This window comes from Panulirus ornatus, chromosome 59 (genome assembly GCF_036320965.1).
Source record: "Panulirus ornatus isolate Po-2019 chromosome 59, ASM3632096v1, whole genome shotgun sequence".
Taxonomy (NCBI): domain Eukaryota; kingdom Metazoa; phylum Arthropoda; class Malacostraca; order Decapoda; family Palinuridae; genus Panulirus; species Panulirus ornatus.
In genome coordinates this window covers 22,711,975-22,729,349 of record NC_092282.1, presented here as the reverse complement: position 1 = coordinate 22,729,349, position 17,375 = coordinate 22,711,975, and the positions used below count along the sequence as shown (strand labels likewise).

At 42.1% G+C, this 17,375-nt stretch overlaps 1 protein-coding gene across 1 annotated transcript in view; it reads left to right on the top strand.

Annotated features, from left to right (window-relative positions):
• Positions 1 to 17,375, top strand: part of LOC139767236 (uncharacterized) — a 99,745-nt gene extending 82,370 nt beyond the window's left edge. Inside the window, exons 22-24 of the mRNA XM_071696380.1 lie at positions 365 to 453; positions 2,275 to 2,390; positions 15,111 to 17,375. Of these exons, the coding sequence (XP_071552481.1) occupies positions 365 to 453; positions 2,275 to 2,390; positions 15,111 to 15,552 (647 nt within the window). The 3' untranslated portion in view covers positions 15,553 to 17,375. The remainder of the gene's footprint in view (positions 1 to 364; positions 454 to 2,274; positions 2,391 to 15,110) is intronic.

The following is a 17,375-nucleotide window of genomic DNA, read 5'->3' as shown; positions in this document are numbered from 1 at the left end:
TACATACTCATGTACATATTCATGCTTGCCTTCACCAGGAATCACCAGGAAAACAAAAAAAGGCCACATTCATTCACACTCTTCTCTAGCTGTCATGTGTAATGCACCGAAACCACAGCTCCCTATCCACCTCCAGTCCCCACAGACCTTTCCATGGTTTTAACCAAGACGCTTCACATGCCCTGGTTCAATCCAGTTATCAAAACGACCCGCTCATGAGTTGCTAACGGATACACGGTGTGACGCTGCAGCTTGCCGCGTATTGCCTAATCTCAGTGTTTCATCGCTCCGTCTTTTTGCATAGCAATAACATAAAACTATTCCTCAGGATTGCCATAGATTTGTGGTAAAAGTTACCTCTCCACGTACAGGGCGCTGCTGTCGGGACCAAGGCACGACGTCGCGTCATTGGTTCGCTTCGCCGACAGACAACAACCAATCATCAACCTGCAGGTGAGTGACGTCATGAAATATTTACCAATCAGTCAGGACCGTAGTGTTCATTGGTCATTAGAGATGTGTAGCAGAGGCATGGGAGACTTGTCTTTAAAGACAATGTAATTCACAAAGGTATGGGAGGCTTTCTTTGAAGGTAATGTGATTAACAGGTATGGGAGACATGTCCTTCAAGATAATGTATAACAAAGGTGTGGGAGACTTGTCTATATAAAGATAATACAAGGAATATAAAGGAATTCAAACATCAACAGACCAATGGGTCATTTCGAGGCTTTGTTGTAGTGGAAGATGTCAAAATTACACAGAACAATGTGGTAAAAGTTGCAAGGCAGACAGATAATCAAAGAAAATAACTTTTGAAGTAATTTTAACTGTGGAGGTGGAAATAACGAAAGTTATGTACTTGAAGTATATACAATTTTTTTCTTAAACGTGTCTATAGTATTGCTTGTAAGGTGCAGGTAAGGAAACAGTTATCAAAACGGCCCACCCTTTAGTTGCTAAAGACCAAGCAGTAATCATATGACGCAGCAACTTGGCGGTTATTGCTTGGTCTAGTTAGTAGTATGGGCACACACGCAGCCAGCTTTCGTGAGCAAAAACCAAAATAGTACCTATAGAGGAAAAGTGGACCAACATTGCGGCGTAAGTTTGGAAATTTGCTTGGGACAGTTTATGAGTCGGACCGATTTCGACTCAACTCTTTCAAGTAAGAATGCAGAGACAGAACCATTCCATATACGAGCAGTACTCCATACAAGGACGAATCACTCCTTTGTATAAAAGGAGCAACTGTTTTTAAAGGAAAAGTTTCGGCATCTAGACAGGACACCCAGTTTCTTAGAGGCAGACTTAGCTATACCGTAATTCATCGAGTCAAGTGGTGGAATTATAGAACCGTCAAAGGAAAGACGAGAGTTGAGGAGTTTCGTTAGAGAGGGATAGAAACTGGGTCTTGGAGGCATTTAACTTTAGATTTCGTCTACCCCAGAGATAAGCGAGTTTATTTAGGAAGTTGTGTCAAGACGAGATGGAGATCGAGTGAGAGAACTGAAGGATGTGGATGAATGCAGTGTTGAGTCGTCAACGTATAAGTACATTGGATTAATTGTGGAGGAGAGGAAATCGTTGTAAAAAAAAAAAAAAAAATTGTAGGTGATAGGAAAGAACCTTGGGGGACACCGCTATTGGAAAAAATGGGCGAAGCTGATCCATCAACAACCACAGAGATAGATCTGCTGGAAAGGAAGCTAGATATCAAGGAGCAAAGTGATGGAGGGAAGTCAAAAAGGGAAGATTAGAGATGAGACCCAGATGCCACACAGTCAAAAGCTTTGGATATGTCAAGGGCAACTGCACAATACCCTCCTAGATTTATCAGGGATGGTGACCAGTCGTGAGTAAGGTAGGAAACAATATCACCAGTGGAGCTCGCCATACTGCAAGCACACTGGTGATCAGAGTGACTGACTTTGGGAGGAGTCTAAGGATATAGGTGAGAAGGGATTCAAAGGCTTTAGAAATGGTAGATGTCAAAGCAATAGGACGATAGTTAGAAGGGTCAGAACAGTCACCCGTCTTAGGGATGGGATGTATCAATATATGCTTACAAGGAAAAGTTTTGTTTTTGAACAGAAATGGAATAGACGAGCAAGCACAGGTGCAACTTCAGAGGCACACTGTTTCAGCGTACGGGAACGGATGCCATCAGGATTTTTTTGACCATGGTCTCCTATACACCTACTGGTCATGATCTATTGCTATATACATGCTTGTTACACCACCACCACTCACTAATGACGCTTTCTTCCTCAGGGTGAGGTGGTGCTTGGATCCTGGAGGGATGTAGTGAACGGCGAAGGAGGACAGTTTCTGGAAGAACCCAGGATCCTCTCGTTCGACGGGCGCAACGTCCTGAGGGACAGCTCTTGGTACGAGCCTCAACTCTGCTATTGTGAAGCACGTTCCTTAAGAGAGACCACAGCGAGGAGGACGAAGCTGTTGTAAACATAGTCTTTAGTCTCGCACGAAGACATGACTCGTTGACAAGTGTGACGGAGGAGGCTGTAGTAGGTGACATTGTGTGACGTGGGGTTGCGACAGACGAGGCAATGATTATTTCGTTACAAACGTGGTTGTAACAAATGCTTCTGTGAATGACGAAACTGGAGAGTGTAACGAACAGCGCTGTAGTGGACGAGGGTTTGCTGTGAGAGACGGAACTGTGACAAAGCTGTGAGAAAAGGGGATGTGACAAATGAGGGTCTCAGTTACGGGACCAGGATACCAGTGAGGATAATCAGGACTAACACACGGGACTGGAGTGACAGTCAGGATCCTAACGTACAGGACTGGGTTAGAATGGACCATAACAGGAATATAACTAACGGGTCTGCAGCTTATTTTCGTCCTGACATGTACTACAGACGTCGTAAACTTAAGCTGCTGCGCTCTGTGATGGACGAGGCACTGAGCTATGACTAACAGGGATCTAACTGACGGGATGAGCTGTGACTAACAGGGATCTAACTGACGGGTTGAGCTGTGACTAACAGGGATCTAACTGACGGAATGAGCTGTGACCAAGAGGGATCTAACTGACGGGACTGGGGTAAACTTAGGCAGAGCCAGATGGGACTGTGGCAGACTGGAATTGACAATGAAGACCGGAATAGACGACTGTAATAGAAGGGAAAGTAACAAGCGGGGCTGAGATAGACGAGATAGAGAAGCGTCACGGTGACGGATGGGAGTGTAGCAAATGGGATTCGACATTTAAGGCTGCGTCAGAGAGATCTGTGACGGATGGAAGTCTGAACGATGGCTTTGTGACAAGGGGAACTATGACAGAAGAGGCTGTAACAGGGAGAGTTATAAAAGAAAGGACTGAGGACAGAAGGGGCTGTAATAGAGAGAGCTTTCAAAGAAAGGACTTTGAGATAGAAAAGGGCTGTGACAGAGGGAACTATGACAGCAGGGGCTGTGGCAGAGTGATCTATAACAGGAGGGACTGTGCAGAAGGAAGGAAGTCCGAAGAGACTGTGACAGGGAACCAAGACAGGAGCTCTGACTGAGGAACTTATGACAGAAGTCGCTGTATATGTCGTGTATACTGATCATGTACTGACACACTCCCTCAACATATACATTACTCGTGTATTGACATCTTCAGTATATACACTGCTCATCCTTCCTGAACATGTACACTGCTTATATACCGACATCTTCCTTCAACATATACATTGCTTGTATACTGACATCTTCCCTGAATATATATATATATATATATATATATATATATATATATATATATATATATATATATATATATATATATATATATATATATTACTATACAATGGGAGTGGGTTTTCTTCATTACCCATAGAATTGAATACAACAGCGTACTTAAGACTTATTAATCTTCTTTCTTATGTTGTCTAATTTTCTCAGTATTATTCTACCATCAGGTGGGTGCTCAACCACCAGTTGTCCGGAGTTCATCTAATCAATTCAAGCTTGCACCTTCACAGAGGCATCATCAGGAATCTACAATAAGAGAAAAATACTGATTTACAAAACTTGCATAAGAAAAGTAAAACTCAAAACAAAATGTAAAAACACAGCACATAGCACATAAAAGTTGGGGAAACACTAAACAAATTAACAATCTCAGGAAACAAGAAAATAGAAAACTTACAATCGAGGAAGAACACAGAACAATATTACACAAGAAAGTCCATCACTAAATATACTAAGAAAGGCAAAGCGAGTCCGTTACTGTCCGGATGTGAAGCTTAGGTAAGGTAGGACTCGTCCGATTCCCTCAGACCTTCTTAGCGTAGGACTTTGGTCCTGACGCCCAGCAGTAGGACTTTGGTCCTGACGCCCAGCAGTAGGACTTTGGTCCTGACACCCAGCAGTAGGAATTTGGTCCTGACACCCAGCAGTAGGACCGTGTTCCTGACGCCCAGCAGTAGGACTTTGGTCCTGACGCCCAGCAGTAGGACCGTGTTCCTGACGCCCAGCAGTGGCAGCAGACTCGGTAGCTTGTGGCGGGTCAGTGACGTGTTCCATCCGTGTACCTCCCATCTGCGGACCATGAGAGAGCTGTATGATGATGGTCATGTTTGTCTAAGTGTTGATGACGGATGTTTTGTCTTTAATCTGAATAGCTTCTAATATCTGTAGTCTCCTACGATCACTGCAGCTAGTAATGATTCTGGTGTTATTATAATCTCCCTCGTTCATCTCGTTCCATACTTTTGTTCATGTTGGATTCCACCTTCTTGTAAGTGGAGCGAGAAGCGGCTGAGGGGGAAGGCTGTTAGTCCAATGTAGTTTATGTGGTGAGGGCTAACAGTCCCCCAATATTGCATGGGTACTCATATACCACATCGGTACGATTCAAACTTCCAGAGCGACCTACCATATTGTTGTTCATGACGAGCGAACATGTTTTCGGATTGTTGTAGTATATTACCAGACTGATATCCTTGTCTTCATCAATCGCTATGCAGTTCCTGGCCACAATATCTCGCACCACCTTCTCGTCGTTTCGATATGACGTAAATATGTTCCTGTACTAAACTTTAATGCTGTCACGTTGAAGTTGTCTGTTTGCCACGAAATGTTGCTGCAGCAAGTTTTTCACAATAGTTTCAAATTCAATATCTGAATATCCATCATTAATTAACATTTGCCGGACACGTCAAAGTTCTTGGTGTAGAAGTTGCCAGGTTGAGCACACCTTGATCGCTCTCTTTGCCCATGCACGAATGACACTCCTCTTGTAATTTTGAGTTTTTCTTTACAAGTGTTGTGACGCAATATTTTTCTCTCTTTGTGGATTCCTGATGATGTCTCTGTGAGGGCGAAAGCTTGAATTTATTAAATGATGGGTCAATCGGTGTCGTCAGAGCACTGGCCTAATGGTAGAGTAATAGAGAAAATTAGAGAACATAGCAAAGAAGAATAACTTTAAATATGCTGTTGTGTGTGCATATATATATATATATATATATATATATATATATATATATATATATATATATATATATATATATGGCGGATGACCAACTACCTACCCTCATGTATCAAAGATATGGATGTACTTTGTGTAATGAAGACAATTGAGAAACATCATAAGCCTATATTCCAGTTTCATTATAAGAGAAGTGGACCAGGCAGTATGATACAGTGGTTAAATTGATGAAAACTACTATTGACGTTTGTGTAAATAAATTATACATTTCCCTTTTCCATAGCCAGAGGTTGAACCATTATGTGACATTCATTTTTCATTTCATTTCAAGCTAGAAGTTTCAGTTTTCTAGATTATTTCTTATATTTTTCATATATATATATATATATATATATATATATATATATATATATATATATATAATCCCTGGGGATAGGGGGAAAGAATACTTCCCACGCATTCCTCACGTGTCGTAGAAGGCGACTACAGGGGACGGGAGCAGGGGGCCCGGAAATCCTCCCCTCCTTGTATTTTAACTTTCTAAAAATGGGAAACAGAAGGAGTCACGCGGGGAGTGCTCATCCTCCTCGTAGACTCAGATTGGGGTGTTTAAATGTGTGTGGATGTAACCAAGATGTGAAAAAAGGAGAGATAGGTAGTATGTTTGAGGAAAGGAACCTGGATGTTTTGGCTCTGAGTGAAACGAAGCTCAAGGGTAAAGGGGAAGAGTGGTTTGGGAATGTCTTGGGAGTAAAGTCAGGGGTTAGTGAGAGGACAAGAGCAAGGGAAGGAGTAGCAGTACTCCTGAAACAGGAGTTGTGGGAGTATGTGATAGAATGTAAGAAAGTAAATTCTCGATTAATATGGGTAAAACTGAAAGTTGATGTAGAGAGATGGGTGATTATTGGTGCATATGCACCTGGGCATGAGAAGAAAGATCATGAGAGGCAAGTGTTTTGGGAGCAGCTGAATGAGTGTGTTAGCGGTTTTGATGCACAAGACCGGGTTATAGTGATGGGTGATTTGAATGCAAAGGTGAGTAATGTGGCAGTGGAGGGAATAATTGGTATACATGGGGTGTTCAGTGTTGTAAATGGAAATGGTGAAGAGCTTGTAGATTTATGTGCTGAAAAAGGACTGGTCATTGGGAATACCTGGTTTAAAAAGCGAGATATACATAAGTATACGTATGTAAGTAGGAGAGACGGCCAGAGAGCGTTATTGGTTTACGTGTTAATTGACAGGCGCGCGAAAGAGAGACTTTTGGATGTTAATGTGCTGAGAGGTGCAACTGGAGGGATGTCTGATCATTATCTTGTGGAGGCTAAGGTGAAGATTTGTATGGGTTTTCAGAAAAGAAGAGTGAATGTTGGGGTGAAGAGGGTGGTGAGAGTAAGTGAGCTTGGGAAGGAGACTTGTGTGAGGACAGACTGAGTACAGAATGGAAAAAGGTGAGAACAATGGAAGTAAGGGGAGTGGGGGAGGAATGGGATGTATTTAGGGAATCAGTGATGGATTGCGCAAAAGATGCTTGTGGCATGAGAAGCGTGGGAGGTAGGTTGATTAGAAAGGGTAGTGAGTGGTGGGATGAAGAAGTAAGATTATTAGTGAAAGAGAAAAGAGAGGCATCTGGATGATTTTTGCATGGAAAAAATGCAAATGAGTGGGAGACGTATAAAAGAAAGAGGCAGGAGGTCAAGAGAAAGGTGCAAGAGGTGAAAAAGAGAACAAATGAGAGTTGGGGTGAGAGAGTATCATTAAATTTTAGGGAGAATAAAAAGATGTTCTGGAAGGAGGTAAATAAAGTGCGTAAGACAAGGGAGCAAATGGGAACTTCAGTGAAGGGCGCTAATGGGGAGGTGATAAGTAGTGGTGATATGAGAAGGAGATGGAGTGAGTATTTTGAAGGTTTGTTGAATGTGTTTGATGATAGAGTGGCAGATATAGGGTGTTTTGGTCGAGGTGGTGTGCAAAGTGAGAGGGTTAGGGAAAATGATTTGGTAAACAGAGAAGAGGTAGTAAAAGCTTTGCGGAAGATGAAAGCCGGCAAGGCAGCAGGTTTGGATGGTATTGCAGTGGAATCTATTAAAAAAGGGGGTGACTGTATTGTTGACTGGTTGTAAGGTTATTTAATGTATGTATGACTCATGGTGATGTGTCTGAGGATTGGCGGAATGCGTGCATAGTGCCATTGTACAAAGGCAAAGGGGATAAGAGTGAGTGCTCAAATTACAGAGGTATAAGTTTGTTGAGTATTCCCGGTAAATTATATGGGAGGGTATTGATTGAGAGGGTGAAGGCATGTACAGAGCATCAGATTGGGGAAGAGCGGTGTGGTTTCAGAAGTGGTAGAGGATGTGTGGATCAGGTGTTTGCTTTGAAGAATTTATGTGAGAAATACTTAGAAAAGCAAATGGATTTGTATGTAGCATTTATGGATCTGGAGAAGGCATATGATAGAGTTGACAGAGATGCTCTGTGGAAGGTATTAAGAATATATGGTGTGGGAGGCAAGTTGTTAGAAGCAGTGAAAAGTTTTTATCGAGGATGTAAGGCATGTGTACGTGTAGGAAGAGAGGAAAGTGATTGGTTCTCAGTGAATGTAGGTTTGCGGCAGGGGTGTGTGATGTCTACATGGTTGTTTAATTTGTTTATGGATGGGGTTGTTAGGGAGGTGAATGCAAGAGTTTTGGGAAGAGGGGCAAGTATGAAGTCTGTTGTGGATGAGAGAGCTTGGGAAGTGAGTCAGTTGTTGTTCGCTGATGATACAGCGCTGGTGGCTGATTCATGTGAGAAACTGCAGAAGCTGGTGACTGAGTTTGGTAAAGTGTGTGAAAGAAGAAAGTTAGGAGTAAATGTGAATAAGAGCAAGGTTATTAGGTACATTAGGGTTGAGGGTCAAGTCAATTGGGAGGTAAGTTTGAATGGAGAGAAACTGGAGGAAGTAAAGTGTTTTAGATATCTGGGAGTGGATCTGGCAGCGGATAGAACCATGGAAGCGGAAGTAAATCATAGGGTTGGGGAGGGGGCGAAAATCCTGGGAGCCTTGAAGAATGTTTGGAAGTCGAGAACATTATCTCGGAAAGCAAAAATGGGTATGTTTGAAGGAATAGTGGTTCCAACAATGTTGTATGGTTGCGAGGCGTGGGCTATGGATAGAGTTGTGCGCAGGAGGGTGGATGTGCTGGAAATGAGATGTTTGAGGACAATGTGTGGTGTGAGGTGGTTTGATCGAGTAAGTAATGTAAGGGTAAGAGAGATGTGTTTAAATAAAAAGAGCGTGGTTGAGAGAGTAGAAGAGGGCGTTTTGAAATGGTTTGGGCACAGGGAGAGAATGAGTGAGGAAAGATTGACCAAGAGGATATATGTGTCGGAGGTGGAGGGAACGAGAAGTGGGAGACCAGATTGGAGGTGGAAAGATGGAGTGAAAAAGATTTTGAGTGATCGGGGCCTGAACATGCAGGAGGGTGAAAGGCGGGCAAGGAATAGAGTGAATTGGATCGATGTGGTATACCGGGGTTGACGTGCTGTCAGTGGATTGAATCAGGGCATGTGAAGCGTCTGGCGTAAACCATGGAAAGTAGTGTGGGGCCTGGATGTGGAAAGGGAACTGTGGTTTCGGGCATTATTGCATGACAGCTAGAGACTGAGTGTGAACGAAAGGGGCCTTTGTTGTCTTTTCTTAGCGCTACCTCGCACACATGAGGGGGGGAGGGGGATGGTATTCCATGTGTGGCGAGGTGGCGATGGGAATGAATAAAGGCAGACAGTGTGAATTGTGTGCATGGGTATATATGTATGTGTCTGTGTGTGTATATATATGTGTACATTGAGATATATAGGTATGTATATTTGCGTGTGTGGACGGGTATGTATATACATGTGTATGGGGGTGGGTTGGGCCATTTCTTTCGTCTGTTTCCTTGCGCTACCTCGCAAACGCGGGAGACAGCGACAAAGCAAAATAAAATTATATATATATATATATATATATATATATATATATATATATATATATATATATATATATATATTTATTTATTTATTTATTTTGCTTTGTAGCTGTTTCCCGCGTTAGCGAGGTAGCGCAAGGAAACAGACGAAAGAATGGCCCAACCCGCCCACATACACATGTATATACATACATGTCCACACACGCACAATATACATACCTATACATCTCAATGTACACATATATATACACACAGACATGTACATATATACACATGTACATAATTCATACTGTCTGCCTTTATTTGTTCCCATCGCCACCTCGCCACACATGGAATAACAACCCCCTCCCCCCTCATGTGTGCGAGGTAGCGCTAGGAAAAACACCAAAGGCCACATTCGTTCACACTCAGTCTCTAGCTGTCATGTAATAATGCACCGAAACCACAGCTCCCTTTCCACATCCAGGCCCCACACACTTTGCATGGTTTACCCCAGATGCTTCACATGCCCTGGTTCAATCCATTGACAGCACGTCGACCCCGGTATACCACATCGTTCCAATTCACTCTATTCCTTGCACGCCTTTCACCCTCCTGCATGTTCAGGCCCCGATCACTCAAAATCTTTTTCACTCCATCTTTCCACCTCCAATTTGGTCTCCCACTTCTCCTCGTTCCCTCCACCTCTGACACATATATCCTCTTGGTCAATCTTTCCTCACTCATGCTCTCCATGTCACCAAACCATTTCAAAACACCCTCTTCTGCTCTCTCAACCACACTCTTTTTATTTCCACACATCTCTATCACCCTTACATTACTTACTCGATCAAACCACCTCACACAACATATTGTCCTCAAACATCTCATTTCCAGCACATCCACCCTCCTGCGCACAACTCTATCCATAGCCTACGCCTCGCAACCATACAACGGTGTTGGAACCACTATTCCTTCAAACATACCCATTTTTGCTTTCCGAGATAATGTTCTCCACTTCCAAACATTCTTCAAGGCTCCCAGAATTTTCGCCCCCTCCCCCACCTTATGATTCACTTCCGCTTCCATGGTTCCATCCGCTGCCAGATCCACTCCCAGATATCTAAAACACTTCACTTCCTCCAGCTTTTGTCCATTCAAACTTACCTCCCAACTGACTTGACCCTCAACCCTACTGTACCTAATAACCTTGCTCTTATTCACATTTACTCATAACTTTCTTCTTTCACACACTTTACCAAACTCAGTCACCAGCTTCTGCAGTTTCTTACATGAATCAGCTTCCAGCGCTGTATCATCAGCGAACAACAACTGACTCACTTCCCAAGCTCTCTCATCCACAACAGACTGCATACTTGCCCCTCTTTCCAAAACTCTTGCATTCACTTCACTAACAACCCCATCCATAAACAAATTATATATGTATATATATATATATATATATATATATATATATATATATATATATATATATATATAATTGGTGTACATGGGGTGTTCAGTGTTGTAAATGGAAATGGTGAAGAGCTTGTAGATTTATGTGCTGAAAAAGGACTGGTGATTGGGAATACCTGGTTTAAAAAGCGAGATATACATAAGTAAACGTATGTAAGTAGGAGAGATGGCCAGAGAGCGTTATTGGATTACGTGTTAATTGATAGGCGCGAGAAAGACAGACTTTTGGATGTTAATGTGCTGAGAGGTGCAACTGGAGGGATGTCTGATCATTATCTTGTGGAGGCAAAGGTGAAGATTTGTAGGGGTTTTCAGAAAAGAAGAGAGAATGCTGGGGTGAAGAGAGTGGTGATAGTAAGTGAGCTTGGGAAGGAGACTTGTGAGAGGATGTACCAGGAGAGACTGAGTACAGAATGGGAAAAGGTGAGAACAAAGGAGGTAAGGGGAGTGGGGGAGGAATGGGATGTATTTAGGGAAGCAGTGATGGCTTGCGCAAGGGATGCTTGTGGCATGAGAAACGTGGGAGGTGGGTTGATTAGAAAGGGTAGTGAGTGGGGGGATGAAGAATTAAGATTATTAGTGAAAGATAAAAGAGAGGCATTTGGATGATTTTTGCATGGAAAAAATGCAAATGAGTGGGAGACGTATAAAAGAAAGAGGCAGGAGGTCAAGAGAAAGGTGCAAGAGGTGGAAAAAGAGGGCAAATGATAGTTGGGGTGAGAGAGTATCATTAAATTTTAGGGAGAATAAAAAGATGTTCTGGAAGGAGGTAAATAAAGTGCGAAGGACAAGGGAGCAAATGGGAACTTCAGTGAAGGGGGCTAATGGGGAGGTGATAAGTAGTGGTGATGTGAGGAGGAGATGGAGTGAGTATTTTGAAGGTTTGTTGAATGTGTTTGATGATAGAGTGGCAGATATAGGGTGTTTTGGTCGAGGTGGTGTGCAAAGTGAGAGGGTTAGGGAAAATGATTTGGTAAACAGAGAAGAGGTAGTGGGAGCTTTGCGGAAGATGAAAGCCGGCAAGGCAGCAGGCTTGGATGGTAATGCAGTGGAATTTATCAAAAAAGGGGGTGAGTGTATAGTTGACTGGTTGGTAAGGTCATTTAATGTATGTATGGTTCATGGTGAGGTGCCTGAGGATTGGCGGAATGCTTGCATAGTGCCATTGTACAAAGGCAAAGGGGATAAGAGTGAGTGCTCAAATTACAGAGGTACAAGTTTGTTGAGTATTCCTGGTAAATTATATGGGAGGGTATTGATTGAGAGGGTGAAGGCATGTACAGAGCATCAGATTGGGGAAGAGCAGTGTGGTTTCAGAAGTGGTAGAGGATGTGTGGATCAGGTGTTTGCTTTGAAGAATTTATGTGAGAAATACTTAGAAAGCAAATGGATTTGTATGTAGCATTTATGGATCTGGAGAAGGCATATGATAGAGTTGATAGAGATGCTCTGTGGAAGGTATTAAGAATATATGGTGTGGGAGGCAAGTTGTTAGAAGCAGTGAAAAGTTTTTATCGAGGATGTAAGGCATGTGTACGTGTAGGAAGAGAGGAAACCGATTGGTTCTCAGTTAATGTAGGTTTGCGGCAGGGGTGTGTGATGTCTCCATGGTTGTTAAATTTGTCTATGGATGGGGTTGTTAGGGAGGTGAATGCAAGAGTTTTGGGAAGAGGGGCAAGTATGAAGTCTGTTGTGGATGAGAGAGCTTGGGAAGTGAGTCAGTTGTTGTTCGCTGATGATACAGCGCTGGTGGCCGATTCATGTGAGAAACTGCAGAAGCTGGTGACTGAGTTTGGTAAAGTGTGTGAAAGAAGAAAGTTAAGAGTAAATGTGAATAAGAGCAAGGTTATTAGGTACAGTAGGGTTGAGGGTCAAGTCAATTGGGAGGTAAGTTTGAATGGAGAAAAACTGGAGGAAGTAAAGTGTTTTAGATATCTGGGAGTGGATCTGGAAGCGAAAGTGAATCATAGGGTTGGGGAGGAGGCGAAAATTCTGGGAGCCTTGAAAAATGTGTGGAAGTCGAGAACATTATCTCAGAGAGCAAAAATGGGTATGTTTGAAGGAATAGTGGTTCCAACACCGTTGTATGGTTGCGAGGCGTGGGCTATGGATAGAGTTGTGCGCAAGAGGGTGGATGTGCTGGAAATGAGACGTTTGAGGACAATATGTGGTGTGAGGTGGTTTGATCGAGTAAGTAATGTAAGGGTAAGAGAGACGTGTGGAAATAAAAAGAGTGTGGTTGAGAGAGCAGAAGAGGGTGTTTTGAAATGGTTTGGTCACATGGAGAGAATGAGTGAGGAAAGATTGACAAAGAGGATATATGTGCCAGAGGTGGAGGGAACGAGGAGAAGTGGGAGACCAAATTGGAGGTGGAAAGATGGAGTGAAAAAGATTTTGAGTGATCGGGGCCTGAACATGCAGGAGGGTGAAAGGCGTGCAAGGAATAGAGTGAATTGGAACGATGTGGTATACCGGGGTCGACGTGCTGTCAATGGATTGAACCAGGGCATGTGAAGCGTCTGGTGTAAACCATGGAAAGTTCTGTGGGGCCTGGATGTGGAAAGGGAGCTGTGGTTTCGGTTCATTATCACATGACAGCTAGAGACTGAGTGTGAACGAATGGGGCCTTTGTTGTCTTTTCTTAGCGCTACCTCGCACACATGAGGGGGGAGGGGGTTGTTATTCCAGGTGTGGCGAGATGGCGATGGGAATAAATAAAGGCAGACAGAATGAATTATGTACATGTGTATATATGTATATGTCTGTGTGTGTATATATATGTGTACATTGAGATGTATAGGTATGTATATTTGCGTGTGTGGACGTGTATGTATATACATGTGTATGTGGGTGGGTTGGGCCATTCTTTCGTCTGTTTCCTTGCGCTACCACGCTAACGCGGGAGACAGCGACAAAGCAGAATAAATATAAATAAATAAATATATATATATATATATATATATATATATATATATATATATATATATATATATATATATATATATATATATCTTTTCTTTTTCTTTTAAACTATTTGCCATTTCCCGCGTTGGCGAGGTAGCGTTAAGAACAGAGGACTGGGCCTTTTTTGGAATATCCTCACCTGGCCCCCTCTGTTCCTTCTTTTGGAAAATTAAAAAAAAAAAAAAAGGAGAGGGGAGGATTTCCAGCCCCCCGCTCCCTCCCCTTTTAGTCGCCTTTTACGACACGCAGGGAATACGTGGGAAGTATTCTTAATCCCCTATCCCCAGGGATAATATATATATATATATATATATATATATATATATATATATATATATATATATATATATATATATATATATGTGTGTGTGTGTGAAAAGAGGAGAGTGATTGGTTCCCAGCGAAGGTAGGTCCGTGATAGGTGTCTGTGATGTCCCCATGGTTGTTTAATTTGTGTTTGGATGGGGTGGTTAGGAAGGTGAATGCAGGAGTTCTGGAGAGAGGGGCGAGTGCAGTCTATTGGGGATGAGAGGGCCTGGGAAATGTCAATTGTTGTTCGCCGATAATACTGAAATGGTGACTGATTCGAGTGAGAAACAGCAGAAGTTGGTGACTGAGTTAGGAAAAGTGTGTGAAAGGAGAAAGTTGAGAGTAAATAAGAGCAAGGTTTATTAGGTTCAGGGTTGAGGGACACGTTAGTTGGGATGAGAGTTTGAATGGAGAAAAATTGGAGAAAATGAAGTTTTAAATATCTGGGAGTGGACATGGCAGCGAATGGAACCATGGTAGCGTTAGTGAGTTATAGGGTGGGGGAGGGGGCGATAGTTCTGGGAGCACTGAAGAATGTGTGGGAAGGGAGAACGTCATTTCGGAGAGCAATAATGGGTATGTTTAAGGGAATAGCAGTCCTAACAATGTTATATGGTTGCGAGGCGCGAGCTGTAAGATAATGTTGTGCGGAGGAGGTTGGATGTGTTCGAAGTGATGTATGAGGGTAATAAGTGGTGTGAGGTGGTTTGATCGAGATAATAATGAATGGGTAAGAGAGATGTGTGGTAATACAAAGTGTGTGACAGAGATCAGCAGGTGTGTTGAAATGGTTTGAACATAAGGAGAGAATGAGAGGAAAGATTGAGAAAGAGGATATATAAGTCAGAGGTGGAGGGAACAAGAAGCAAGAGACCAAATTGGAAGTGGAAGGTTGGAGTGAAAAAGATTTTGAGCGAAGGTGTGCACGTCCTTCTCATAGTGTACACATCTTTCTCATGGTGCGCGCGCACGTCTCTTCCCAACAGGCCTGTGAAGTATGTATGGCACGGGTCCAACAAGTATGGTGAGACATCCCTCAGTCACAGCTGTAAAGATTGGTCCAGCTCTTCGTCCAGCACCTTTGGAATGGCCTCGGCCTTGCCCACGCTCAAGCTCCTGGACCAGAAGAAGGTTGCTTGTGACAACCGACTCATCGTTCTCTGTATCGAGACCTCCAGCACCTTACCCAAGCGTAGAAAACGCGATGCAACGGGCGCTCTTTGGCAAGAAGAGGACCCAAAAGAAGCAGAAAATAATGAGGTTGGAGAGGGGGACGTTGGCGAGCCCAGAGGGTTTAAACACTCCTCGACAACCAGTAGTATAGACGACCATATAGACGGCTATACCAGAGAGAACACAGAGAGTACAACTCTCTACCAGGCTCACATCAAACCCCCTAACCTTATCAAGGACTTGTACATTATATGAAACTCTTAGATGTCATTAATTCCCCTCACAGTTTTTCCTCTCCCCCCATATATCACATGACATTCAAAGAAACGTTTTAGAGTAACACACCGGTTTCTAATGAATGATACCTGCTTCTGCTGAGTGGCACTTGTTTCTGCTGAGAAACGCCTGTTTCTGCTGAGTAACACCTATTTCTGCTAGGTGACACTTGTTCCTGCTGAGTGACACCTGTTTCTGCTAGGTGACACCTTTTTCTGCTGAGCAAAGACTATAACTGCCGGATTCTATAGTCACTCTATATCATAAGTCATGGTGCACTAATCTATAGTTATCCTATACCACGCGTCATGGTGTACTGCTCTGTAGTTCTTCTATAACCACATGTTATGGTGGACTGTGGTATAGTTATTCTATACCACCCGTTATGGTGCACTATTCTATGCCACACATCATGTTGCTCTATTTTATAGATTTTCTTTATCGCCACATTATGGTGCACTATTCTATAGTTATTCTATACACTTATAATGCACTATCCTATAGTTATTCTATACACTCATGATGCACTATTCTATAGTTATTCTATACTGCACATCTGGTGCACTTTTCTATACCACACATTTGGTGCACTCCTCTGTAGTTATTCTATACCTTACATCACGGTGCACTCTTCTATATCTATTCTATACCGCACATCATGATGCACTATCCTATAATCAAACTATTTCATCTGCATCCATACATTTGGATCGTCTTCCTAAGCCTTCATTATAATCATAAAGTTTCCTGTAATCAATGATTATATACAAGTAACAAAGTCTTCCAGTAATGTATGCCTTTAATATGCAAATGATGTCTTCCAGTATGTAAATAAGTCTTTTTTTCAAATCATTCGAAGGTGCATTCAGTCGTAAGACATTCCACGTCATTCGAAAATGTATTATTTTTGTCGCCTTCAGTCTTGGCCGGATACTGTACATATTACATGTGTAAGATATACTACATAAGAAAGTACACTATTATATATATACACTGTCGACAAACCTATACTTGTATAGCCTTCGGTTGTCTTTTTGCAATGTCCATTTTTTAAGAGACCTTCCTAAGACGGTCAGTTATATGTACGTGTTCATACAATTTATTTTTTTTTTGAATATCAATAGTCGTTTCACAGCTGCAGTAGTTGCTTAATTCCATTATTAATCTTACCCTAAGATTTTAAGATTCACATTAAACCCTTACACATCTCTCGTGTCTATAACCCTCTTCATTTATAATTTCTAAACATGATTTACGAAGAAAAAAATAAAAAAAAGGATATTCCTCACCTGTTTTTTGGCTTTCCTCACACGTAATGCGTCAAACATACACCCATTCCATTGGCGATCGTGTTGACTAGAAAGCAGAAGACCCCCGCCACATCTTTGAAAAAACAAAAACAAAAGATATAAAAAATAATCCATAGTATGTGACAGTTATAATCTTCTCCCTTTATATATAAAATCCAATCATTGTAATCTTCCTACTTTCTCAAGTCCATGATCAGTGGATTTTCTATTCATGCTTCTCAAATTAACTTATTTTCAAGGTGATATTACTATACTTCCTAAACCTGGTTCACTTTAGAATTTACCTCGCATTTAACACTTAATATACTTATAAATCCTACCTTACAACTGCTCTGGGCTCGTCTTAAGTGCTTCACTCCCGACCTTCCCTTCTTTTTAAAACATAAGTGATAAACAGTTGTAAAAATTACTTTTAAGATAATGATCATAAGAAATGTACTTGTGTATCTCCTAATGTAATATACACCAAGTCTTATTATAGTTAACATTGTA